Below are 27,712 nucleotides of genomic sequence, written 5' to 3'. Positions count from 1 at the left end.
TTTCCGTCACCTGCAAAAGCCAACGCTAATTCAACGTTCTCCAAGCGTTCTTCCCTTGTCCCTTTGTCACCTCCCAGGTGTCCCTTTCAGGCTCAACCGTCCCCTTTCCCCCTCAGCTCCCCGCCCACCCACAGCCCATTCACGGCCCACTCCGCAGACAGCCTGCTGCCGAGACTGCCGTGTCTCCTGACCCGCCTTCCCTGTCTGTGCCGACCCCTTTCCACACGGCGAGTCTTCGAGGGCCCGCCATTCGCGGAGAGTGGGCGTCTGACTCTGCATTTCGTGTAAATACACACGAGCCTTAACCTGGAGTCCACCCGTGACCCCTGTAAACATGAAGTTCATAGACAATGCCTGTGAACTCTAGTACGAATGGCGAGTCCATAACTCTCATTAAATCTCCAATGGGGCTACTGACCAAGTATACATCGAGAGCTACTATTAGTCAAATTACAAAATCCTGAAGGCAGAGACAGTGAGTGTGCTATTAATCATTTTTCTATAGCCAATGCTTGCCATCTGCCAGCTCTGTCTGACTTATATGTTCTTAAAATTTGAATTATCACCACTGGTTGGGTGACCTGCTGTGCAAAGCCACAGTGTCACTGTTCCACCTGAACGCGCAGACCCAGCGACTGAGAGGACAAGGTACGTGGCTCGTGTGTTCTCACGCGGCTCGGCTTCCGCGCGGTGGTTCCGAGGACCTACGCACGGCTCCCCGGGCAGGTCACGCCCTGGGTGAGCGGAAACACAGCCGCTCGCTGACCGGGTAGCAGGAGCGGACAGGAGGAGAAGTTCCACTGTGGTGACCCATCCTCCCTGCAAATGTGGACAGCGCTGGGGGGCACCCTCCGGAAATGGCCACCGTACAGGGTGGCCCTTTAAGTCGCAAAGCACAGGCTGCCCACAAGAGGCGAATGTGGACATTTAGCAAATACACTCGAAGCGTAGCCGGTGCATCCGACTGACTCAGCTGCCACAGGGGAGAAGCACCTGAAAAATGATGACAGCCAGGGGTCCCTAACCCGAACGCCAGAATAATTTGTTTTATCTCATAAATAAAAAATGCAGCAAGACAATTCACCAAGGGGATAATAACCCTCCCAAGCTTTTTGTATTCTTCAAGCATGAGAACATAACAGCCACCTGCTGTGGCCACATATTAATCTGTCTTAAATGGCTGTCATTTACTGAGTGACATTGTTGGCTCCCAACCGCCAGTGTGGATCTCAGACATGCAGAAGTCTGGAGAAAGGAAGGTTTTTAGTTTCAGTGGTTCTATATATAATGGCCCAGTTTATCACGTATTAATTTTTTAAATGCAATTTTTAAATAAATCAATACATGAAAATACATTGAATCAAGAGTCTGGAACGAGCTCAGAAGATCACTTGCCCCATTAGGCTGCCTCGAGGTGAGATGCCTAGCTGTTAATTTCACATCCCTAATGACCGTAATTGCATACTTTTCTCAAGACATATGTTCTCTTGTTTCGGCGTTAGTAAGAAATCACCTCGAATGTCTAGTCAAAAAATTACCCCTGAAACACAAGCGCACTCTCTGAGGGCGCATTAGCCCTGAAATACAAGTATCTTCTCTGGTAGACAGCACACAGCTCTTCAGAATGAACAGCTACCTTGATGGTTTCTGAATACACGGAGACACACACCTAAGTGCACCTGCGTTACCACCTCCTGCAGGGCGGGCAGGGACAGCCCACGGAGTCCTCACTGTGCAGCCAGCATGGGTTTTGGCATGGTGCAGAAGGTGAGCTTTGGGGGACAGAGGGGTTCCGCCAAATGGGAACCCCAGCACTGGGTGTCCCACCCTGAGGCAGCCCCAGCCTCGCAGGCAGGTGGCCCCTCGGAGCTGTGCCCAGTGGCACTACACTCGTCCCCCCAGCTCAGCTGTGCCCTCCGCCTTGGGGGCTGGACACCATGAATGGCCAGGGTCTGGGAGAAGGATGCAAGCGCCCCGGGAGGCCTGTGCACTGACGTGTGGATCAGGTGTGCCCTCCCTCGGCGGAGGAGGGGGTGCTCCTGTGTAGAGTTGTGACCCAGACAGCCAGTGCAGCTGGTGGGGGTGCTCCTCCGGGACTGGACAACTTCCTCTGCATGCACAGCCTCGGGGGCCGTGCCTTCGGCTTAAAACCGACGCAGTCAGCCCATGGGGACCCCCACTCCTCAGCCCCCACACACACAGGTGCCTCAGGACTGCCTCGTGCGGCGGGGACTGTCCCCCAAGCTGTGGTCAGATCCAGGCCCCTGCGAGCTCCAGGGTCTGAGCTCCGGACGCTCCTGCAGGGGGCGCCGTCTCCGCTGTCCCAAACGTTTCCCACGGTGGTGGGAGGGGGGTACGGGCCACGTCTCCCGTCTCTCCCTGCCTCCCCAGGGGTCGAGGCCTCCGCCCTCACGCTGCCCTTTACTCACATACATACATCTGGACAGATTCACACACGCGCTCACCCATTCACACGCGTTGGGGACGGTGTGTCACGGCGGCCCCACCTGCGATCTCGGCCCGTGGCCTCCCGCACCTCCCAGGCGCCACGGGGAAAGCGGACGGAGCCGCCAGGGGCTCCCAGCTGCCTCGGAGCGCTGCTCTCGTCCCGGAGGTTTCACTGGCGCAAGGATAAATCCCCGCTGCTCCCAGGAGGGCGCTGTGCTTGCACGGGGGGGGGGGGCAGCTCGCCCATCGGGGAAGAAACGGAGCCGGGAAGGATGACACAGAGCTGCAATATTCACGTCGTGGCCCTGCGGGGGGTGGGCCGTGCGGGCGGCTCCCCGTGCCCTCGGCGCCCCGAGCGCCCGGCCTCCCCGGAGGAGTCGGACCGGCCGCAGCGCCGGGGCACGGTGGAGGAGCCTCTGGGTGTTTTTGTCTGGCCCCGTGGGCAAGAAAGCTTTTCTAAAAAACGTGTCATTTTGGGGGGAAGCGAATTGTCCTGACCATGCTTCAGAATTCCACTTTTTAAGTGGAAATGTACAGACACACCCTGCCCCCTCTCTCGGGAACAGACGCCCCGTCAACAGCCGGCTCTGCGGATCCCTGCGCCCCACTCCCGCGCGCCCCCTGGTGGGCGCGTCTGTGTCTGGCTCCTCCGCTCAGTTCCGTGTGAGCCTGCGGGAGTCACTCCCGTTGCTGCGTGCGGGCCCAGCTGGTCTTTTCCCAATTTTTATTTACTCTTTCGTTAGAACAGACACGGCGTTTTCGTGGACTTGGGCCAGGAGGATCCGCGGCCTGGGGGCGGGGTCCCAGGGGGCGGCGGAGGCTCTCACACCCCGCGCAGCCTGCAAAGCGCCTGGCACGCCCCCTTTCGTGCATTAGCCGTCCGCAGGGACGCGGGAGGCAGGCGGTGTTATTCCCGTTTCACGGAGCGAGGAGCAACGAGACGCACCGGGCGGAAAGGATGCTAATGATAAGTCGTCAGTGAGGACGTGGAGGCCAGGCCGGCGTCTTCTCTGAGTCGTTCCCGGTGCAGGCCCGGCGCTCCGCGCGCCCTTGGGGTCCGCGGGAATGTCACGGGAGTGTTTAGGGAAAGCGGCGTGTGTTTCTGATCTCAGTGAATTCATATCGGCTAATACCTCTCTTTCTTTTAGAGGCTTAGAGGTGTCGGGACTGACTCAGAGCCTACGAGGCCGGGTTTTTTGCGGATTCATTCGGATCGACCGAGAACTTGACCTAAAGGTGCCCTGGGTGGAGAGCGGAGGCGTCCACTGCCCGAGAGTGCGCCAGAGCGCCACCTGCAGGGTTCTCGCGGGTTCTGCTAGGTGGTCCCCGGGCCCTGGGGAGCCTAGGCGGAGATTCCCTTCCGTTCCTCCCCGTGCAGTAACCCAGTGCCTTCCAGGCTCCAGCTCGCGGCCCTCGCTGTTCTGCAGAGGTGTGTTCTAAAGGGGAGAGGGACACCCCCCTATCGGCCCGGGGGCCGGGCGTCTCCGACCCCTCTGAGGCCGAGCTTGGGCAGCGGCATCTCGGGTCGCGGACAGTGGGAGCACTCGGGAATGGGGAATGCATCCGCTATATCCAAATTCAAACTAATCGGGAAAGATAAAGCCCCTGGTTTTCCAAAACACATTTTTTTTAACAACATGCAGGTCTTCATTTTCCACGAAGGTCTTCATTTTAAATAAAAGGGAAAATCAATGGCTACACAGAACCCTCGCCTAACAGGAAAGCTAATTATTTGTGTCAACCCAAGATTTAAATCCACGGTCAGGTTTTCCCTTGATTTACGAGACAGGGCGTTCTCCCCATGAATGGGAAATTTGCTACCCGCACTTTCAAGGTGATTTATCAGTTACAGAAATCCACGTGAAGATCGTATTTTCACAAATAGCCAGGGAGATGTATGTAAAACTGGGGCTCAACATGCAGACGGCTACTTCAGAGTGAGGCGGCACTTACGGGTCAGCACTAATTTATGTTTAAGAAACCCGTCTCACCGATGTCGAAAATGCCCCGATGACAAACGGCGCTAACAAGGTGATTATTTAATTATAATTAATGAGGGAGGCAACCATGTAAAGAATGGGCTCAATTTCAGCTGATCTGAAAAAAAATGGAGTGCCCTCCCTCCATAAATCTGTCATTCCCCGAGAGCTCGATATGGATGCAGATACTGCAAATCCACCCAGTGGCTCTTCCTGCATCTGCTGCTGCTTTTGAGCGCAGCGCGGTTTTAAAAGTGAGCGTATTTCAGGAGGAGCAACTGCAAAGTCCGCATTCCTGTCAATAAACCTTTACGACTACTTTTGGCAAAATTTGTTGGGGCGGTTGAGGAGATAAAAGCCAGAGAAGAAAGGGCAAGTATCGGGGAATAAAGAACGCAGAGATAAAAGCCGGAGACATCCAGAAACAGAAGGAAGATGTTTTGTGGTGTGGTTGTTTATCTGGCCAAGTTAAAAAAAGACTGCGTTCCTTGCTTTTCGGAGCTGTGAGACTCGGCGCAGCCATGGCACTGTCGGACAGAGAGGCAGTTTCCCGGGGAGAGGCCATCAGAGGGCTGTGTCAGCGTCCCGGGGCCCCAGGGGAGTTTGCCTAGGGAGCCCACACGGCTTGCAGCCGTATTTTCTCCCAGTGCCACAGATGGAATTTTTACATCCTCACGAGCAACCACCAGTGATAAATGCGACTACAATGATGTTAAAATGGCAGCGACCATAGAAATGTGTTTTTTAAAAAGGTCCCCTTCTCCTCCAAAGAACCCAAAATTCAGATTCCTGGGCGGAATGTTTGCATAGATATTGAAATGGCATTTGGGAAATACTTTGTAAATCTTCACAACTATTGTTACTGCTGTTTGTGTTGGTTTTCTAGATCTGGGCTTTTGTTATTTTTATTTTTTGCAGTTGTGCTGGTAATGGCAACAGTGTTTCATTTTCCCTCATTTTATCCGTTGAAACAAAAAAAGCGCAGCACCAGCTGGGGCCGGTGGCGTTCAGTGTTCCATGCAGGCAGGAGAGACAAAGGAATCAAAGCTTTTCCTGTGAAACCCCAGAGGCTTCCTGGCCGGCCCCCCCGGCATAAACACCGGAGGGCTCCTGGTTGCTCCAAGTCAGGCGGCAATTTGCACAGACATGGCCGGCGGGAGGCTGGTGGGGACTCGGAGAGGCCCGTATCACCAAGTGGCCTTGGAGTTGAACTTCAAAGGGGCTCTGTCTCCTGCCCTCAGGCGTGCTCTGTGTCCGCGCAGGGGCTGCAGCTTCCTGTCGTGGGCGGTGGCTCTGCCCTGTGGAGCCACCACGGTCCATGTGATTAAGACCTTCCTGCCTGGAATTACCGCCCTCCTGGGGAGCGACCTGGGCCTTCTATGGAGTATTTCCTGCCAACACCCCGTTGCTCTCCGTGCGGTCAGTTTTCCGGGGGACCCCAGCCTTCTGTGTTCAGCCTGCTGGGGGGTGGGCTGAAGGCCGATGCCTCCCGCACGGCGAGGCCGGCGCGATGCCGGTGAAAAATCCGTGGCGGGCAGCCCCTCTCACCCCGTGGCCTTGAGCTGAACTTCCGAGGGAGCCTGCACAGCTTTGCCGATCGATCGCTGCTCAGCCCCGTCTACACTGCATTGAGTCTAGCATCTTTTTATTTCTTGGGACTTATGGGCAAATGTTTCTGCTCACCACTTCAATTATATACATATTCTTTTTTAAAATCAATGGCTGACGCATTTAGGCTCCTGCAATTTTCCATCAGCTGGTACGCTTCTCGTATCTGCCAATTTCTAGCGCCTTCAACTCCGATGTTCTTCTCCCTTTCGTCGCCTTTCTTGCAATCACCCGCACCTATGCTGATTGCTCTGGTCAGGCGTCCAGGGCGACCCCTAGAGATTCCTCTGCGGTTCAGCACCAATCAAATCACCGGCACCCTTGGAGACGACCGATCAGTGCTTCAGAAGCCACTTCACTCACTGGATTCGCCCACCTCATCCTGTGGCCAGCCCATGGGCGTCTCGGTATCGACTTGTGTGTGATTCAGGTCGGTTTGCAGGGCCGTTACTAAACTCTACCCGGGCGGCCGGCGCGGTTTCTGTTTGTTTGTGCTCCGCCTTTCACGGGAGTTGCTTACAAACAGTCCTTCCGGCCTCCTAGTGTGCGGCGGAGCGTGGGATGTGCTTAACGTTCTCATGTGGGGCCCTGGCCGCACGTGTCGGAGAGTGCAGCCTCCAAGCTGACATCCTCCGGGTCGTGTTTCGGGGACACACGGGAAGTTTGCCTGGGAGACTAGCCCGCTTTCTAGTGCAGCCATACAAGTTTTATTTGCAAGTGAAAGTGGAACTATTTTCAATGGCCCTCTTAATGGGTAGAATTCTTTTCGTGGTATTGATACGGTTATTGATTATCAGATAGACGTAGGGAACGATACAGCCCTGTACAGGCATAAACACGAGGAACGGGACACAAAGAGAGTGTTTCAGGACCAACCCCACGCACGACTGACTGCAGACGCTCCGTCAGCGTTCCTGCTTTGAGGTTCATTCATATGTAAATCGCTAGCTCAGGTAACTGGGTGTGTGTAGTGTGCGTTGTAGAACTAAAAGCGATAGGATGGCGTACTTACGCATTTTCATGCAAACTGCATGCTAGGCCATTCTTAAGATGTGGGTGAGAAAATAACCACAGCACTGGGATATTTACCCAGGTATGGAAATTAAAGGTTAGAGGTATGGAAATTAAAGTGAATGCTAATCAATGCTTATTGATTAAAACTTAAGAAAATTCCAGCAAAATAAGAAAAACTTTACTGCATACATCACGGTAACAACGCTTTGCTAAATTGCTAGTGTTTAACTGTAGCCTTTCTAACGACAACTGTTCACAAAGGGATAGAAAGCATTTTCAAGCTTATATCTCTTGTCCCATTTTTAGCCAGAGAATCCCAAAATTTCAGGACTGGAAAGGACCAGCAGGTCGTCTGCTATATTTTTTTTCCTTACAAGATGGAGCGTCCTTACCTTGAAACTGAGCGTTGAACCCCTTGCGCCGATGGTTGCTGTCGGACGTGAAGTGCAGCCGCAGCCAGTTCTTGCTGCTGATGACCGGAGAGGGCAGGTTCATGCCGGTCAGCCTGCGGAGGGGGGGAAAGAGCAGACGCCCGTGAACCCAGAGCGCGCACGTCCGGCCTCAGACCCGCCTCGCAGTGGCCCGCGCAGCCTCCGCTTGGAGACGCTGCCGACTAGGGGAGCTGGCAGCTGCGTTTACACCTCGGGGAGATTCCGGTAATTTCCCTCCCCCACCGTCAGAGTCTGTGTTTACTCCCGACGGCAGGAAGGCTCTCACAAATGTCTGACATTTTGATTCTTCTTCGTTAGTGATCCACAAATGAGAAAACGGCCTTTTCATTTCCTTTTTTCCCCCCATTGGAACCTCAATCATAATGAATTCTAGGAGGTAAAGAAACTGGCGAATGATGAAATTCTGCCCTTCACGATTTGAGCCCTGGGCGACGCTTCCACGGGAGTGGACTCACATAAACCATTTTCTCGCTTGGTAAATACTACACCGGGTGCTGAGCACCACGCGCCACAGTTCACGGCGGGGCCTCTCCCACTGCCGTGACGACGGGGGCAGTCTGTGAGGCTGGGGACAACAGCTGGCAGAGCTTCAAAAAAATTTTTTAACCCTCTCCCGAGGATATGTTTGTTGATTTTAGAGAGGGTGGAAGGACGTCAACGTGAGAGAGAAACATCCGCTGATCGACTGCCTCTCTCACACACCTCAACCGCACACGGAACCCACAACCCAGGCATGTGCCCTGGCCGGGAATCAAACCCGCAACCCTTTGTGTATGGGACAATGCTCCAACCAACGGCGCCACACGGCCAGGGGAAGAACTGGCAGAGACTGGAAACCAGATAAAGTTGCTTTGGAGTAAAAGAGCATCTTCACCACAATGGAACCTTTCCAACACCAGCCAGGATCGATCCTGGTCCAGCCGTGTAGAAGAAGATCCGCCCACTCCACAGAGGGGTAGCCTAGTCGTCAGAAAATAAAGCCCAGTCATTCGAGTCCTGCTATTGGGCACGGAGGAGTCAGTGCCTCCTCAGGGGGTGAGGGGCTGGCCAGGAGGGGCACCTCCATGCTGCCCCCTGGCCGGCGGTGTGACCGTCCCTGGGCTGGGAGGGGGCAGACCACGGGACACGCACTTGCGCTGGCTGAGTCTCTTTGTAGCCCGGTGGTCTTCCTGAACCTCAGTTTCCCCGTCTGTGACCTGGACTGGAAAATGATTCCCTGGAAGCGGTCACACAGATGCGCGTGCAAAGCTCTCTGAAGCACATTTCTCATGTTCCTAACGTGTGGCTGGGCGTCATGCCACTAGCTGGCATCTCTGCCCACACATCTGTTTTCAAGGTGATGCTCGTGAGTGCAGACGGTATGTAAGGCGTTAAGCAGGCGGCTGTGGCTGAGCCCTGGGGTGCCTGACCTGCACGAGGGAGAGCATATTCCTGGCCCAGGACCCCGGGGGCCCCGGCGGCTGGGAGGAGCCCGTCCCTTCTCCTCCACCACCCAAGAAGCAGCAGCATCCAACAGAGGCGTGGCCGAGCTTTCCCGTGTCAGGTTTAGAAACGAGCAGTATCCATTTGAAGTTCAAAGCCAGACCTTGACTGTGACCAATTGTGACGGTGTTAATACCCCTGTTGGAAATAATCTTGTGTAGGAGGAACGGCTCCTCAGAGCTGCCTGCTTGCTGGGGCTTATGTGTGGTACCGACCGGTTCCAAAAATCGCTTTCTCACTCTAGGGTTTTGTTACAGAGCTCCCTGCCCCTCTTTTGTCCTGGGGAGATTATGTTACAAATTCTGTTAGAAGTGGGTCACCTGCGTCTTTGCCTAATACTGACAATGGCCGAGAGGAGCCAATTCTGGATTCAGCAGCGCAGCCTGTGCAGCTCGCCCGTGTTTTATGGAACGACATGCCCAGCACTGGAATCCCTGGAAGGACTGCAGCTGCAAAGGGCCAGAGAGGAATATTTTGGGGGTTTTTGCCACAGTCTGCTCAGCCGCTCAACCCCACCCTCCGCAAGCCCCGCCCCCGAGTGGGTGTGGTTGGGTTTCCGGAACACTTTACTTATCTACACTGAAATCTGTATTTTTTCTAGGCCACATAATACTTTCTTCTGATTTTTTTTTCTGACCACTTACCAGGGTAAAGTTCATTCTTAGCTCATGGGCCCGGCTCGCTGACCCTGCTGCAGCATGAACGAGGCGTTTTGTGAAAATGCTGGGCAGGAAGATGACTAGATGGCGTCCGCACCTCGAGCGCACTCCGGTAACTAAAGTTTCTCAAAGTACACGACTCCTGTACAGTCCGTTGGCCCTTCACTGCAAACCGATCAGAAGACAGCTGACTAAACACGAACCAGCGCGGGGGGGACAGTGTGGGTTTACTGAGCTCGCGGATGGTGCAGATAAGACTCAGATGTAAGGAGTTGGCGGGACCCCCGGGAAGCCAGGCCTCCCGCGAATTCCTGACCCCAGAGCCCGTGGCTGCCTCACGTCGCAAGGCCACAGGCTGCTGCTCTGTGGGTGGGGCGGAGTCACAGATCTTGAGATGGAGAGATTTCCCTGGCTTATCCGGCCGTCCAATGCAATGAGAAAGATCCGTCCCGGTGGAAGACGGGGGCAGAGGAGGAGGGGCAGAGGGAGCAGAAGGGACCTAGGGAGGGAGGGCTGTGTGGTGCACGGAGAGGACCTCGACCTGGGGCTGCTGACCTCGACCTCCACCTGGGCCTGCTGACCTCGACCTCCACCTGGGGCTGCTGACCTCAACCTCGACCTGGGGCTGCTGACCCTGACCTCCACCTGGGGCTGCTGACCTCGACCTCAACCTCGACCTCCACCTGGGGCTACTGACCTCGACCGTGGAGGGAGGGCCGTGAGCCCGGGAACACAGGGGATTCTGGAGGCTGGAACAGGCCATGCAACGGGCTCTCACTAGGGCCCCTACAGCAAGACCCCTGCCGACATGCGGGTCTTATTCCACCCAAACCGGGGGGGGGGGGGGTTACAACCCGTAGAGCTGCAAGACAGCAGCTGTTCTGTGTCTGCCGTTCAGCACACGGTGACGTTTTCAATCCTGGATGTTTAGAAACAGAGGACAAAGGCCGGAGAAAGCAGGTGACTCCAAGATGCTTGGACTCACACGGAGGGAGACGGTGAGGCAGAAGCACACCTGCCGGTGAGAGGCAGGGACGTGTCCCTCTGCGGGGACGGGGGACGGACAGCGAGGCTGCAGGGCGGTCCCCACGGAGAGGCCCGCGAGAGTGGGCGGTTCTCGCTCTGTCTCTGTCCGCGCCAGAGGAAGCCGGTTCGTCCACCGGCACATCCACTTCCTGCAGAGGGTTCAACAAGGCTTCGCTTCTGCCCACGGCGAGAGTGGACACAGGACTCTCGGGACACGTAACTTGGACACTGAGATGACCTCCTTCGAGCCGAAACAGAAAAGGCCAGTCTGTTCCACTCGCTCCAAATAGCTTCCCCGTAAACGCTGGGGTTCTATCTGTACCGTATTCCTGACGCCGTTCCTCACTGAACCCCCCACCTCCCCCCTTTCTCTTATGTAACCTCAGGGCGAGCCCCTCCCCAGCGTGGAGAAGCTGTGTTGCTTTTTCCGGTGGGCGTGTCGTCAACGTGACGCCGAGTGGCTTTGCCGGCGGGAAACAGGCTGCCCCGCTCAGACAACGTGCGGCTGGACCGTCCTATTTCCAGCTGGCCCTCCGTCACGGCCCTCGGGAACCCGCTGCCCGGTGAAGGAGCACGGCGTTTCCCACCCCGCGACGCGCGGTCTCATGATTGCGGGCACCGCAGAGCGGCACGCGGAGGACGGCCGGCCTTCCCCTGGGGAGGACGCGACAGCAGTGGAGAGTTTCGTGCGTGCGTGCGTGCGCGAGCGTGTGCACATAAGTACACGTATACAAACACGGGCACATGGGTCTGTCTACACACGCGACAGTTACATATCTACACGCGAATCCTTCTACAAGTGTACTCTAACAGCCCAAATCATAGCACACGCCCTCTGGGAGCCACAGCGACACGCAGACAGAAACGAAACCGAACACCCACGGCCTATGTGGAAGCACCTGCTGGTCTGCTCCTCCTCTTGTCGAAGAGAATACTTCCCCCTGGACGCTTCCTGGGGGGGCGTGGCGCTCGCCTGTGATTGGCGCTCAGGAAGCCCCGCCCTCTCCTGGCCCCGTGCTTCTCCCTGTGACTCTCTCTGTCCCCAAGGCGTTTTGTGAGCTTCTGCCATTCCTGGACACCAACGGCTCTGCCTTCCGTCTCAGGAACTCCGTCCACGGTCGGGGCCAGCGATCGCCTTGACTTCCGCTGTGCGCCCTGACGCCATCTATGCTTTTTGCAAAAATAACTTGTGGTCCCGTGAGCCCTCGGTCCCCCTCCAGTGACGGCTCCCGGCCTGGCAGCCTGGCCCAGCGGCTCGGATGTGCTGAATGTCATTCGGTCCCACAGGGCGCCTGGGGCCCTTCCTTGCTCACGGCCTTTGCACAGCGGCTCCCTCGCCTGGGTCTGGCACCCCCCCCCCCACCCACCTGTGACTCTGGGAGTCCCTAGTTACCCTTTAGATCTCGGACGGCGTGTCACGTCCTCAGAGAGGCCTGACCTGGCCGCCAAGACGACATCGTTCCTCCCACTGACATCCTCTCCTGGGACCTCTCATGCGGACACCTCCCGAAGGGGACGACCTGATTCTTTGCGCAGCTGTTTAGTGAACAGTGGGTCATCTTGCCGGTGACACTGGTCCTAGAATTGCCTGTTAATTTCCTTATTTTAAACCGCTGCTGTGTTGCCGCTGTATGTTGTCCACGTGTCCTGACCGAGGCATCAGAATAATGAAATGTGTAATTCGTGTGTGCAACGTGGTGGTTCCGTGCGGGCGTGCCCTGTGAGACTAGTGCCACGCTCGAGCCAGGGAGCACACCATCGGCTCAGTTTCCTGTGTGTGTGTGTGTGTGTGTGTGTGTGTGGGCTGAGACCGATGGGAATCTACTCTCCCGGCGAATCTCAGCTACACGAGACAGAGTCGTCACCTGTCCCCACCACGCCGTGTGCTCGCCAGCCCCGGAACTCACTCATCTGACCCCTGGAAGTGTGCCCCATTTCAGACGTATGCACACACATGCCGCCACATTCTCTCTGGCCGGGGAGGGCCTGCTCAGCCCTCCCTGCCTTTCCAGAACCAGGCACCTGCGGACCCAGGGGAAGGACAGCCGACGCGTGGTGGCTCCCGGTACCTGCTCACGTCACACCTGGAGAGCAGAGTGGCTGAGACGCCGGCGATGGCAGGTGCTGGGCATCGACAAGGAGGAGCGGAGTGGAGGGAAGCAATTAATGACGCAGCTTCTCCTTACGAAGCGTGACAGAGTTAGACTGATTACGAAACGGTGAGTACTTATACACGTATTTCTTCTTCCTGTCTTACAACGAACCTGACTACCCACAGAGACGCTGGTGAGACTGAAGGCCCTAATTCTACCCGGTCCCCCCTGTGGTTCCTCCCTGCACGTCAGTAACAAGATAAACCGTCGTCAAATAGTGGTCTTTAGTAACGACACCTTTGAGAATAGTTCAAAGACTGTTAAAATAAAGTTGCACCAAAGTGGATAAAAACATCCAGTAAATAGTACACTTAAAAACATTCACTAGCACAAAAGAATATTCAGAGACATCCAGCTCAGAGTGACGTCCTGAATGAATTTTTTCCCAAAATTAATTAGCAAAGCGTACATAAGCAAAATAATAATAATAATAATAAATGAATAATCCATCCAATATTCTAAACGTTTCCCAGTGCAGGTAGGTATAAAACAGCATGCCTAGTTACACGCAGTTTAAGAACCTACTTTTTCCTCTTTAGGAGAGGATTACCACTCTTGCTGCGTGAATGCACATCGTTTGTGAATTTTACGTCCTGCCAGATTGGATGCGCGCGCCGTTACTGAGTCAGCGAGCGCCCGGGGGGGCTGTTGGATGTTGCTTCCGATATCTTGATCAACTCGATAATAAGCCGCACAGCGACGAGTAAATCTTGAATCGGCGCGCCCGTCTCCTCGGGGTCAGTTCCTGGGAGGGAAGGTTCTGTCTGGGTCAGAAGGGGTGCGCGTCCAGACCTTCGTGTGCGTGTCGCCAAGCCGCCCCGTCACAGGACTCAGCCTCGGGAGAGCCTCTCCACGGGCCTCTGTGATCTGTGCCACGACCTTCACTGAGCTCCGGCCCGGGCCCCGCCCCGGTGGCCTCTGAGCGCGCAGGGCTCGCCTCTGCGCTCCGCCCCGACTCTGTTCCTTCTCCCGGCGGGGGGTCCCCAGGCTGCCTCCCCTGGCGCATGCGCCGCCAGCACGCGCCCTCCGTGGGGTTCCCTGTCAAGTGGTACGGGTCCGCACAGGGCTCCTTGAGTCCCAGATGAAAAAGCAAGTAGGAGGAAGTGTTAAGGCGCTCCTACCGGCCGTTGAAAGATCTGGCAGGCGAATTGTTCTGATTTTTTCCCCCTGCCCTTGCAGACGGATCATCCCAAACCCTTTTGGTCCACGTTCCATAACATTGTAACTTTGTAACTTTGCGTCCCTGAAACTGACACACCCTCGCCCACCCCCCTCCGGGCCCATCTGTAACTATTAATACATTTTGCGTATTCTTTCCCCATCACCCACTGAGTAGCTCATTTAACAAAAGGCAAGTTGTGTTATAACTCGCTTATTTTTTAGTGTCAAAAATGTTTTCTAGAACTACAGCAATCGCCTGCTGGACCCCCCACATCGCCGGGAGGTGAGCAGGAATCCCGCCGCCGGCGCTGGTGTGGGCGGGGCGGGGCGGGGCGGGTGGACGGGCAGCGCCAGCCCCCCTCCCCCCAGCACTGCGAGGGCAGGGACGCAGACGCAGTGCCCCGAAGCCCAGCTCCGCCCCCGGAGGACTCAGCCTGGGGCCGCAGGGAGGGGAGGGGAGGGGAGGGGAGGGGAGAGGAGGGGAGGGGAGGGGAGGGGCACTCCCCCCCGGGGAAGGGCAGACCTGAACTGACCCCCCGCTGCCCAGGCGCGGGGGAAACGGGGACACACACGGCATCGCGGGCTTTTCCCTTCGCCTGGGGGAGCGCCCTGGGAGCCCCGGCCTGGGAGTGAGCTGTTCATGCGCTCACTGGACTCCGCCTGGCTTGTCCGCTTTGAGAGCTCCCACGTCTCCCATCCGACCCTCGGTGTTACCGATGGGGACAAGGACAAAGGACCGTTCCTATCGCCTCCGAATGGTAAAGGACTCTTCAAGTCTGGTGTCCAGAGAACTGAAATTGTTCCACTGCTCGCTGGGCGGTGCGTTTGCGCAGAAACGACAGTGGGCTCGCTCCTCTGCGGGGAAATCGAGGGCGCCCTCTCCCCGCTCGAGCCTTTAAAGAGCGGAGCGCCCGGTTTCCGGTGATTTTACACGCGCTCGTTATTGGAAAGCAGCCGTGCAGCTATAAGTTTTAGTGACCCGCCAGAGAGAGGGGGCTTAGGCAAACTCGCAAGGGACTCTCTGTGTCTTCAAGCCATCGTTTTGTATCACTCACTGGTCTCCTTTCGCACTCGATGTGTGCGCACCCTTTCCTCGGCGAGCCATGCGCAGTGGCGGGGTCATGCTCAGCTCTCCGAGAGCAATTATGTTGGCGGACGGTCGGTATTTCAATCAGACAGAGACGCCGGCAGGGTGTCTGTTTCAGGTTACGCAATGTCATGACGTGAGCTGAAATACAAAGACATGGGCACAGCGAGATGAACTCGAACGGCGTGCACACCGCGTGGACGGCACGGAAGTTACCGGAAGGCTGTGCTGACCCATCTTCACGCTCACTCCAGAAGCACCGTCAAGGTCCAGGAACTTGAGTAGTCACATGTAAAGGTATCTTTAACAGAGAGCATGGAAAATGATTGCTCACAGTGTTCTTGGATATTTTGAGGGTTTAGATGCTCAACATTTTAAATATTGGGAAACTGAGAAATCTTCATTTATTTTTTACAGGAAAAAAGAGAAGTGGACCCCAAGCTTCTGTCTCCCGATGCAAACACGGTCTGGTGTTCACACCCGCTCCCACTTTTCTGAAAAGCAGTCTTTGTATCATTTAAATCCTCTTCCCTTTCCACTTAGTGTCGAATAATGAGGCACATTCTGATGGGAAATGGTACCATCTGGATCAGAATTTACATGCGCAAGGCAAACACCAGAAGCTGGACGTCAGAGCATCCTTTGTCTCCCTGTGCACGCACACCGGGATCCGTCAGGTCGGCCTGGCTTCCTTTCTCGCGCGGAAACGCCACCGACGGGGGCGGGTGGTTGGGTCGGGCTCCTCGCGTGAGCCCGCGGCAGCCACGGCTGTTCCTCGGAGACACGTTTGGGGGTGGGTCATCGAGAACCACTGAGGGCCGCCCGGGCCCCTGGTGGTCTTTCCGGCGTCCCGGGGCCGGCTCTGCGGACCCGCCGCAGCGAGCGGGGCTCAGTGTCCGTGGTCCCAGACCACAGCCCGGGGCCAGTGTCAGAGACCACGCCGCTGCTGCGTCAGCTGTTGGGACGGAATCGCAGTGGGAAGGGGCAGCACACATTTCCATCGCCAAGTTCACAGTGAAGGGCATCTGATCACTCACTGAAGCTGATGCCGAAGTGGACGTTTCTGCAGCACCCAGAGGTGACGACAGGACCTCTCCCTGTGACAGCATTTCAGGTGGCACCAGAGAGAACACTGCCGGGTGCGGAAGGCTCGGGCGCCTGTCACACGGAGCCGTTTAATCTCTTGGGCGACATTCTTAGAGACAGATCCATCTGAGAGAGAATAATTCAATCAGCTGGCCCTGGTGTTTTTCCTCGAAACAATTTCCCCGATAATTGACTCTGTTTATTGGACATTTTGCGGTTTACAGAATGCGGAAGGGGTTTGGGCAGCGTTACAGAATTTCAATGGGATTGTAGCTTTCCAAATGCGAAGCGGCAGCTTTAAAGACAGCGGGCTGCTTGCCCCTAAAATCTCCTTGGCATTTTGTTTGACGGCTTGGAATGAAGTATTCACTGTTTCATAACCGAAATTTAAATCCAATCAGCGCCAATCAAAGCCAAGCGGCAAGTCGGCGTAAGCCTATTAAGTGCGTGGCTCCGAGGACGGGAGTGAGGGGCGAAAGTGCAGCCTCAGCTCCCGGGAGTGTGCGGGCTAAGCCGGCAGCCGGCAGCCGCGCGAGGCTGACTTCCCGGCTGTTCAACTCCAGGCGCCACGTGAGCACCTGGGGCACAGTGCCGCGGCTTCTTCCGCCGCGCGTGTCCGCAGACCAGAGTGTGTCCCACCAAGAGAAGGCTCACACTCCGCAGTCGGTTTTGCGTCCCTCGTCCCCTTGACCCGGCGAGGGTCCGGGGGGCATAGCATTCCCGTCGGTGCCGGGCACTCGACATAAAACGTGTTGACTTAGTGCGGACTTGGGCTGCGGCCCAGCGGCCCAGGCTGTGTCTTCAGGAGCCCCTGGGGTGAACGGGGGGTTGCTGGGGCTGCAGGGTGGCCCTGAGTTGGGGTGCGTGGTTGGGGGGTCACCTGCCCACACACCCTCACTCACAAAGGGAAGGGTCTCTGCCAACTCTCCCCCAAGGCCTCCCACGCAATCAGGGACTCCAGGGGCTGCCCGGGGGTGGGAGTGGGGTGTACCTGGGAGGAGCCGGGCCCCTGGCAGCAGCCTTCCGCCCTTGACCTTCCTCCGTGGAATTCCCCTGTGGGCTCTCCCACAGGGGGAGCTCAGCAGCGCCCCACAGGGATGGGGTGGGGCCGGTGTGGGGAGCGGGGAGACGACAGGAATAAGCGCCGGAGTTTAAAGGCTTAAGTCTTTACCCCACTTTTCTCTCAGATTCTCAGGACCATGTGCCCAGCGGCACCTTCCCAGTACATTCCGCACCCAAGTTCATCCCCTAACGCTGTCACCAGGCGCCAGCAGCGGGACTGTCACCTCAGACACCACGTCCATCGAGGGACGGGTGTGTCGGAGAGGAGGCGGGGACACAGAGACGCTTCGACTTCTTACGGTGTGAACCCCTGCCCACGGAGTTCCGTTCTGTCCACCGAACAAGTCCCTGGTCGGAGACGCTGAAACCCGAACCACGAAGTTAGGGAGCCACGCGGGGCTTCCAGGTTGTACGACGCCTTTCCCTCATTTCCTTTTGTTGAAGAGAAAAAAATCTTAAAAAAGCATTTGAAAACAGCCAGGGGTTGTAACAAGGGCTGCACGCCATTTTATAGGATAAGTAGCATGTGTGGGTCTCTGGGTCTGGAACTGCAGCGGAAACAGCTCCGTCCGTGCTGGGGGCTGTTTGCCTTTCCAAACCAATTTCCTAAGCATAAAACCCGGGTTCTCACATGTCATCAATCCATGAATTTCAATTATTTTTCTAAATGGTTTATGTGTTCCTGTGGAAACAAAATAATGACTAATCAAGGGGAACGTCAGATTGTCAGAAGAGGCGCAGAGCAGTTGTGATAAATTGATATCCACGAACATGGGAGACGCTACAGATTTTCCAGGTACTTTAATTAAAGATAGGATTGTTACCACAGTCGGAGCTGTGTAATTATGTGTATTCCAAGGAGAAATAAAGGAGCCTGGCAACTCCAGTGCAATATTGCTCACAAATTTTTATAAGCTTTCAGACAACTAGAAATCTCTAGCGTATTTATACGGTAAACAGAGGCCCTGTATGGGCAAGCTGGGAACTCTTATAATGTTGTGCAAGCATGGAACTGGAACTTTCTGGCACTTGGAATGTTCTAGAAGGCGATTCCACCGAGCCACTGCAGCCAGGAATAGTGCTGGGATGTAACGGTGCCGTTCCAGTCACGCAGATCAAAGCAGCGCATGCGGCTGGGAGAAGGAGGGAGGGTGGGGGCCTGGCAGGGAATCGTGGTATCGTGGCACCGTGAACTGAGGACTGTGGCTTTTCGTTCAAGAAAAAAAGAGAGAGCAGGTTTTTGGCTCACGTGTTAGCTTCACGCCCTGAGCCAAACAGCCCATCCGTCAGGCTCCTGGGAAGGATTCTCAGGTTCCTCCTAGCACTCGGCTCTAAAACGCCCCCCACGCCACCCCCGAGAGCCGGAAGGAAACCTGAGGCAGAAGCAGCACGCGTGTTGTATAGGCGTAAGCCGTGGTTAGGGAGGGCTGGGGCGATCATTCTTTAAAGCGTGACTGGCTTAGCAGTTCTCCTCCTGGATAGATTTTATCTTAGCAATTTGCTAAAAAAAAAACATTAGGAGATTAAGGAATGCTACTTAAGATCCCCTGAGCGGGGCCCGCCCTCCTCTACATCCTGCCCAAGGCTCTGAGACCCCCCAGGGCTCCCGGCAGAGGGTACACAGCCGCCGCGGTGGCTGAGAGCAGACGCCGGGACCCCACTGGCACTCGGCAACGGCTCCTTTCCAGCCGGGAACCCCGGTCAGCTGGGAGCTGCAGCTCACTCCCCCTGACAGCCGACCACTCACCCGGCCTCTAGCCCGCCGAGAGGGCATCCATCCCGTTCCCCCGAAGGGCCCGCAGACACGCACTGTGGCACCAAGGCCCTCGGAGGGTGGTAGGGGCGGACACAGAGGTCCCTGCGTCTACAGGGGCGGGCATACCCCCAGGCCTCGGGGGCAATCTCTAATTTGTAAAGCACCTTCACACCCAAGGGTGACCCTCACGACCTGATAGGTGTGGAAAGGGAGGAAGGGTCACCGCATACAGCAAACGGACTACAGCCGTACTTCATGTGACCTTTACGCTGGTGCTGCGCGGTAGATACTACAGTAACGCCCATCTCACGCTCGAGCGAACCCAGGTTCCCAGAGGGGAGGTGGCCGGAGCCTGGAACAGCTCCTCAGGGCCCAAACCCGGGTTACTTTCACCGCACGCTCCACCCTTCTTGGGGCGGGGGAGTAACATGCATCTGCTGGTGCATCTGCAGGGGAGTAACACGCATCTGCTGGTGTTTGCTGGCACTGAGGGCAAGGCACACGGATGAGGAACACGACCGTCCCGTTTTTAGGAATACCGTTTAATACTCTAAATCACAGGCAATGGTTTTGCTCACTTACTCCACAAAGCCCACACAACTGGAGGGTGCTGCAAAATTCGGTTATTCTTGGACTTGACTCTCTAAGGCATAAAATGCTGAAAACTCAAAATTGCCTAGGAAGGCACGCATGAGTATCGACTTAGCGTTTATCGGCAGTGTGGAAGCTGTCCCGTTTAGTGGCCACGGAGGCGCTGACGGAATCCTGTGGAAGACGCGTAATTAGTGCATTGAATGGAGGCATCGGGGAGCGGCCCCCTGGTGTGTAAAACATGAAAATGAAACCCCCCCAGCTCCTCTTCCTCCTTATAGGTCCGTGACTGCTGTCATAACTCTGAGGGGCCTTCTCCGTCAGTGTTGCCCACGCAGGACCCTTTATGGGGGGGCATGTGCATCTGTGTCACTGATGGCAAACAATAGGCAACAATCAAAAACGGGTCACGAGTGCCCACTGGGTGCGGCTTCCCGCATGTGCTGATGATGATGATGAAGATGACGGTGATGACAGGGTTAAGCATACAGTGTGTGTCTAAAAATGTGAGGCTTATAATATAACCGCCCATTGCAATAACAGCCTATCAATATAACATTGACAACCTATCAAAGGTTTCTCTGAGCCCATACAATAGAGAGAGGCAGTAGCTGTGATTTGCTTTTTGCCATTTTTAGTTGTTTCAAGCTTCTGATATCCAGGTGGCTTGGATGGAAAGCGCCCAGGTTTTTTCAGTCCAGGAGTCACGGTCACGGAAGTCACTGCCGAGCGAAACAAACGTGGGGTCTTTGACACGAGAGGGCCGGGGAGGGGGCCAGAGGGTCCGGGCCCTGAGCAACGCATGCGACTGGGTGAGAGGAGGCAGTCTGGACAGGCCACCGCTGTGTGACCCCCGCTCTGTGACATCCTGGAGAGGACAAAGCTCTGGGGACAGTGACAGAGCAGGGGTCGTGGGGGCAGAGGGGGAGGGGTGGACAGACAGGGAGGCACAGCGAGTGTGTGGGGCGGGTCACCACTCAGTGTGACTCTGCCTTGGTGGACACATGACGACGTGTCCACGTGGTTCATTGATCGCAACAAGGCCGTACTCCGTGGGGGTGGGGGGGCAGCTGCTCGCGGGCGAGCCTGTGTGTGGGGGCAGAGGCACCCGGAGAATCGCCGAACCTCCCTTGCAGGCAGGCCTGTTGCAGACCCACAACTACGCTAAAACTAGACTCTTAAAATCAACGTTAGTGATCAGGAGGTATGGTGTCACAGAAGTAACCAGTACGATAGGAGGGTGACACTCAGCCCCAGGGTGACACCTTGTGCAGCGGGTCCGGGGCCCCTGGGTGTTGGGTCTCCGTGCCCCACGTGGTGAGCTTACGGGCCGTGTCCGTGTGCTTTGTGGCAACAGCGGTTAGTGCTCTGTTTCCACCGAAGTCAGCTGGCACCTTGGCTTGTGTGGCAGAGTCGCGGCGTCAGAGCCGTTTCCTGAGTGAGCAGATTCTCTGAAAAGCGAAGTATTATGTCGCTCCTTTACCTCCTGTCCGCCGTGACATCCCCCACTAACTAACGGCCTTGTGTCGGCCCGAGGAGCCGCGCTCCCACACTCTCAGCTCTTTCCCCCCGTTTCCGAGCAAGCTCCCCTGTTCCGCCTCGAATAACTCAGGGAGACGGTTCATAGGGCGTTCAATTCCAAAACAAATACAAGTTCCTAGATGGGGTGGCATTTGGAATGGTGAACCTTGGGAGGCAAGCTGGGGAGTGTAATAGAGTTGATGTGAAATTCATGGGGACAGGTGTCGTGGAAACGGAGAGAGTTCGTTAGGGTTCACCCTATAAATTACGAGGGAGACGGATGAGGGTCTACATATTCAGTGATGTTAATAAGTTATTAAGCACACTATTTATGTTAAAATTAGATGTAATCACAGGGTAATCTTTTCAGACGTTTTAGTCGGAATTCTACTGAACATTCAGGGAATTCCATGCTTACCCACCCCGTGCAAGGCCTGTTTCAGAGGTTCACCGAGGGGCAGGTCGGGCGTGAGCACCTCTGCTTACCCGTCCTTGACCCTTTGCAGAACTGCTCGACGCTGGTCTTCTCACCCCACCGCGCCCCCGAAAGTCTCCTCCCTTTGACAGTAGAGGTTTCCCGTGGACCCGGCCAACGGCCATTTCCACGCCACCTGCCCTGACGCCAGCGTGGAATCGACCAGACCTTCAGTCCGTGCAGACTTTTCTCCCTCCGCTTTCTGCTTCCCCGTGCTGGGGGGCCAGCGCGCTGTTGCTGACGCCACCGGCGGTGCCCGAGCTGCCCCTGCGAGGCTGAGGCAGCAGCCCGCTGAGGACCGCACGGCCGGCGCCCTGCACGGATTTAACCCCCAGCAGGACAGGTGGCGGAGCGGGTGCTGCGTGTGCGCGTTTGCCGGAGGGACCGGCCGGCGGCGAACGAAGGCTGAGCTGACCCCGGACACCCGCCGAAGGAACAGAAAGTGACAGGGAGCAGGAGAAGCAGAGAGGTCCACCGCCTGGGGGCCGCACGGAGTTCGCGTGCACCGAGGGCTGGCCCGGCGCGCGGGAGAAGAGCCGACTTCTGGGAGAGTGGCGCCGTCTTCTTCCTCCGCCTGAACCACACGGAGGGACCTCCCATCTCGACTGCGACCCTTCGTGACGAGCTGCAAACGCTGCACTTTCTACACGTGACAGCCACGTCCTCCTTCCTCAGGACAGGGTCCCACCTGAGGGCTCGCAGCAGAGACGGGCGGTTTGGAGGGGAGCTTTCTCCGCCTCCCCCCCCCCCCCAGGGGCTTCCATCTGCACGCGGCCGTCGTCACGTCTGCCCGAGGGACCGGGGCCCTCCGTGAGCCCCGCGTCCCGCTCTCCCCCAGGGTCCCGAGAAGGGGGTGCCTCTGCTGTCTTTCCCGGCGGAACACCCGGCTTCCTCTGCGAACCCCCTTCCCACTCCGCCCCTTCACACGCACGCTGGGCACCTCTGTCTTTAGCTGCTCCCCTTCCCACCCACATCCCTCGCCAGCGGCCCCCTTGCCGGGGTGCGCCCACCCACACGGCCTGAAGGGGTGCGTCCCAATCCCCCCCGCTTCCCGCCGCCCGCATCACCCCACCCGGCCACTGGGAGCGCCCTTTCCCGCCTCTGCACCGGTCCACCCACCCGCTCACAAAAGCCTTGTCCCTGCACCCCTGGGGTTTCCTTCCGCCGCCCCGGCCGCTCCTTCCCTCGGTTGCTTGCACCTCCTTCTGGCTGGCTGAGCTCTTCTCTGCGCAGCAGGGAGGCACTTGGTCCTCCGAGCGTCCTTGAGAAAACCAGCTCCAGGGTCCTCGGTACCATCGGAGTGCAGGAAGCCCCGCCTGTTAACTCTCACCCCGATGTCTGTTCGGAGCCCCAGCAAACGTGTCCGAGACTCAGCTCAGCACCTGCACACGGATGAGCACTTACACCTCACTGTCAACGTGTCCGAACCCTTCGTTGTCCCTGCATCACACACATGCACACACAGACACACGCACACACAGGGCTGCTTAGTAAGGAGAAAGAGAAACACTCGGAACCTACAGAAATAGAGACTTCACTCAACACAAGCAGAAAAACCTCCAGAATCTCGCGCGTGATTTAATCCCGGACTAAGCCCCTGAGCCCGCTGGGACGCCCAGAGCCCGCTTCCGGCAGCCCCGCGCGCCGTGGTTTTCCGGGGGCCGCCTGAAGGCTGAGCCCGGCACCCTGTCCGGCGAGCCGCCGTGGCCGAGGTCACCGGACAGCGTGCCCTGGTCCTCTCCAATTTCTGGAGCACAGGCGCGTCCCCAAGGGCCAGCGGGGAGCCCGGAATGAGCAGGACTTGGCCCGTGCACCAGGAAGTAGCCCGGAAACAAGCGCAAGCGGGTGCGCGTGACCCCTGTCAATCACGCTGACGCCGACCGGCGCAGGCAACGTGGGGGAAACAGGACGTTTCTGTTTCCGCTGGAACCCGCTTCCCCGAGGGAGACAGAGAGCCCGGAGAGACGTCGCCTGTTCCGGGGGCTTTGCGAGGGCAGCTTAGACTCCGAGCGGCGTGCCCTGGGGGCCGCCTGCATGCCCCCTTCACGCCGCGCTGGACTGGTTCCCACACCCCCCGTGGCGCGAGCGAGAAGCATCTCCGCATAACAGAGGAGGAAAATAAATTACGCAATTAGCAATACTGGTCTGTGTCCTCATTGCCCATAACAGCTTTATATTAAAATCATCTGTCTCTGCTGCTTTAGCACCTCACTGGCGATGCGTCTGCAGGAACCCTGCTCCGGTTCCTCTGGACGCATCGTGCAAATCCTGCTGCTGGTAACATTGCGATTATTTGGCTCACGAGGACACTAGGTAGCCTACTATCGATAAAACCAGCGAGCTGAAGTCACGTGACTTTAGGAAGCTCTTCCCAGGCCTCAGGGCCTCCGAGCAGCTGCCCCCCTCGCCGGCCCTTTGCTCTCTGGCCCCCGGGGCGCGGTCTGGACTCCGCCGCCTTCTCTGTGCCGGCTGTGGAGTGGCCGAGCGTCCGCACCCCGGGCTGACCCCCATGCGTGTGCACTCCCACACAGAAACACGCTGGGCCTCGTTTAAACGGTTTTGGCGGCGGTACTGACCTCCCCTCCCCCAGCTCTACCCCATGTGTCCGAGATGAGCCCTAAACTCACATAGTGGTGAGCCTGACTGTACACCCAGTTCCCCTCCAGGGTAGCATCGGACCTGGGCTCTCCCAGTGCCTCTGTTTGGAGCAAAAGGTAGGTAATTATTGGGAAAAAAACAACAACATTCCCGTCCCCTCCACTTGGAGCACCTCTTAGAAAACCAGTTGCTTTCCTTATCCGACGCGACCGCACGCAGCTCCGGTGCAGGAATTGATCGTAATTGTTCTGCCCTCGTTCCAGCAGCTTTCGTCCAGCGGTTTTCCTGCAAACACTGTTCAGAAGGGTTGTGAAACCTCGTAGTTTGAGAGATTTCTTTCTCACATCCCCGGAGTCGACAACCGCTCCAGAATCAGGTGCCCCTTCTCCCAACTACCTCTTGGCCCCGAAGATTCACCCAGGACCACTGCTCCCCACCCCAAAACGTTTGGGGCAGGGACCCCTGGAGTCACACAAGGAAGGTGCAGATTCCCAGGTGGAGTCGTCCCCTGTCCCTCCCCCCCCGCTGGGGGCGCTTCCCGCACACAAAGCAGAGACTGGCGGCACAGGGAGTGCCCGGTACCGACTTCCACAGGCCACGGAGACGCTGCGCCGAGCCGTCACCGACGAGTGTGTGTGCCCCAGGACCCCGCATCACCGCGCACAGCGGGCCCGGAGGATGCTATGGAGGGAGACACAGAGGAAAATCTGAATGACCACATTTAGATAATCCACGTAAGAGTAAGCTTTGACGTGTTTCCAATCCTAACTCTTATTAAACACGAAATGTGTGTTTTGTAGCATCTCACGTTTCGTCATGGTCCTGGATGTGCCTGCCGCGTCCACTGACTGAATGCCCTTCTTCAAGAGACTGTGGCACTGGGACCAAACAGGGCTTGTTTCTTTTATTTTTCCAGCACAAATGGCCAACCTTGCACTTGCTGTGTGGGGTCCGACCCGCGGTCTCCCGGGGTGCGCATTGCTGCTGCTCAGAGTGATGCACGGAGCCATTCCTGGGCACAGCAGGGGCCCGAGGGCCGGGGTTTGGGGTCTGAGATGCACGATCGGAACACCGTTTTGGCTGCTCGCCAGTGGGTGAGATGGGAGAACTTTCCTAACCTCTTTCCATCATGTTCCTCGTCTATGCCATGGCAACAGTGTCTGCAGAGGAATGTTCAAGGTCAGAGGAAAATCTGATGCAGATTCACTGCTCTACTCGCTGGGTCATTTTGAATGTGACGGCCACGCAGTACCCATGCTCACTCGATGGTGTCTGCCACCCCCACCGACTAGTGCAGTGAAGTCGTCACTGTTCAGGCACGTGCGTTCCAGTCCACTCTGCCCGGCTGCCGGGTCGCATCGATGCCGCACAAACCGTTCTCGTGATGCTAGCAGTAGCTGGACTTTTCCCAGACAGCCCTCATGTATTGGCCCACCGCAAGGGAGGAAATCAATAACAAGAGGTGGTAACTGCCACTAAACTGGGCCCAGTGTCAGGGGTTTGACTGACTGACCAAGGGCTTTGGGCCTGATGCACCGGAGAAGCGTCTACTAAGGGGCTCTGCACCTGGGAGGGGCGTCATGGAGCCGCACCCCCGAGACGCCCCCGTTACCGTCTGGACAGTGGCGGGTGTGGGGAAGGGGCCCCAGGAGCCGGTTCTCAGAGAGGTGGGCTGGGGGTGAGGGGGAGTCCAGCAGCGCAGGCACCCCCTGGGGCTCCAGCGGCAGTGCTGGGCCCCGGCACACTGCACCCGCGTCTCTGGGATCGGGCCCCACGAGGGCTGTCCGACCCGCCCCCCCGGGAAGACTGAGCACCCTGGGCGGTAGACGCGAAGGCAGTGTCACCGTGTGTAGGGCAGGCAGAGGCACCGGAGGCGCCTCCGTGGCCCGGGCTGGCTCTGTGCTCCAGGCTCTGCTCACCGTCACCGAGAAAACGCCAGGGACACTTCTCTCGGGGGATCAGCGCTGTTTGTTCTGTGGGTTTAAATCCCTCAGCCCGAGATCATTAACCTTCTTTCTGGGTCTTGCCCGCCTTGTGTGCGAAGGGACGCAACCCACCTGCGCTTTTCTGCGGGCGGAAAGAACGCGTCTGGATCGTGGGGGAGGGCGGGCCGCCCTCCTGCATGCGAACACACGGGCTGTGTATTTGCCTATCACGGGTAACTGTTCAAATGGAAGGACTCCCCCTTAATCTCTCACAAAATGTCAAGGAAGTCTCTCCAGCTCCCCGCGGAGACGCAAACCGGAGAAGGTCAGGCCCCGGGACAGGTCCCGGCGGAGGGGGCCGGCACGCAGGCCGCTCAGCATGCATTTCATTGACACGAAAGGTCAGGCGTTAGAAATACATTCTGAGATGGTTTAATTCCCCGCTCTCCAGAGTGAGCTTCCCAGGGGCAGCTTTGGGATCAGCGGCGAGCTTCCCAGAAACGCTGAGCCTGAGAACCACCGTTTGCAGTCTGCACTCTGACACGGTCCAGGGGCCGCTCCGGACACACCTGAGCCCGCGAGGCGCTCATGTAGGCCCGTGGCCGTGAAACAGTTAGTGGGCAGCTGTCCGCTCTTCGCTGTTCCTGGAACTTGGCTATACGGCCTGGTGACGCAAGGGAAGTCAGCCCCTCCCCTAGGGAACTTAGAATTTGGGGGGAAGAAGAGACGGTGCGAAGCTGTCTCAGAGTTCGGTCCTGTGATGCATGTGATGTTTCAGAATGAGACCTGATTCCGGTTCTCAGGAAACAGGCATTGCAGCGAAGTAGACACGGTATTTATACAAATATCACCAGGTGGAGCCACCCCATCGTCCAGAAGGTTTGTGAGCAGACTGACTTCAGAGTGGAGATGCCAGGCCCGCTGGGCCGTCGGTGGCAGGAAGGGGCAGCCGGGCCATGTCGGGGAGACAGGTAGGAGGGAAGGACGTCAGCTGTGGGGTGGCAGGGCGGGGCGTCCCGGTTCCAAGGTCAACCTGAAGGAAACAGCGAACCAGAGGGGCGTGCAGAGGGTGGGAGCTTCCTGGCCTGCGCAGGTACATAGGGCCAATGGCTGCGTCATCAGCAAGACCACCCGCAGGTTCCAGCAGCCCCCGGGGCTGAAGTGAAAGAACAGTGACAGGAGGCCGAGACGCTGCCTCAACAGAGTGGCGGCAAAGCCGGGATCGGAAAGATGGCAGAGTCCTGCTGGTTGTCACTCAGGGTGTTGCGACCGACGGACAACAGCTCCTTGTCCCCCAGACAGGAAGGGCTCTGCTACCTGACACGCTGCCCAGACGTGCTGAACACGGCAGTGAGCCGTGTGGACAAAAGGGCACCAGAGGAAGGTAATGATGATCTCCAAGTTCAAACTCAGAGAGAGGACAAAGTGCCAGCAGGTACCGAATGCACCTGCAGGCCCAGCGCACTGCTCCCGGTGCCGACACCACGCGGGCGTTCTTGGTGACACTGTTCCGTGTGACACTCATGGTGATGTGTCTTCGGTGTCCATCAACTGGCCTACGGAAGGTCACGGGGATACAGCCGTGAGGGAGTAGTGATTGTTTTGTTAAACCCTGTAGGCTGGACAATT

The 27,712-nt window shown here is 57.2% G+C and overlaps 1 protein-coding gene across 1 annotated transcript in view; it reads right to left on the bottom strand.

Annotated features, from left to right (window-relative positions):
* Nucleotides 1–27,712, bottom strand: part of CSMD1 (CUB and Sushi multiple domains 1) — a 687,628-nt gene that overhangs the window by 270,592 nt on the left and 389,324 nt on the right. Inside the window, exon 8 of the mRNA XM_045821269.1 lies at nt 7,442–7,554. Coding sequence (XP_045677225.1) covers nt 7,442–7,554 — 113 coding nt within the window. The remainder of the gene's footprint in view (nt 1–7,441; nt 7,555–27,712) is intronic.

Source organism: Phyllostomus hastatus, unplaced genomic scaffold (assembly GCF_019186645.2).
Source record: "Phyllostomus hastatus isolate PE091 unplaced genomic scaffold, TTU_PhHast_1.1 phas_scaffold_46, whole genome shotgun sequence".
NCBI classification, from domain to species: Eukaryota; Metazoa; Chordata; class Mammalia; order Chiroptera; family Phyllostomidae; genus Phyllostomus; species Phyllostomus hastatus.
The sequence above is the reverse complement of the archived record's forward strand: the minus strand, read 5'-3'. Positions and strand labels throughout refer to the sequence as shown.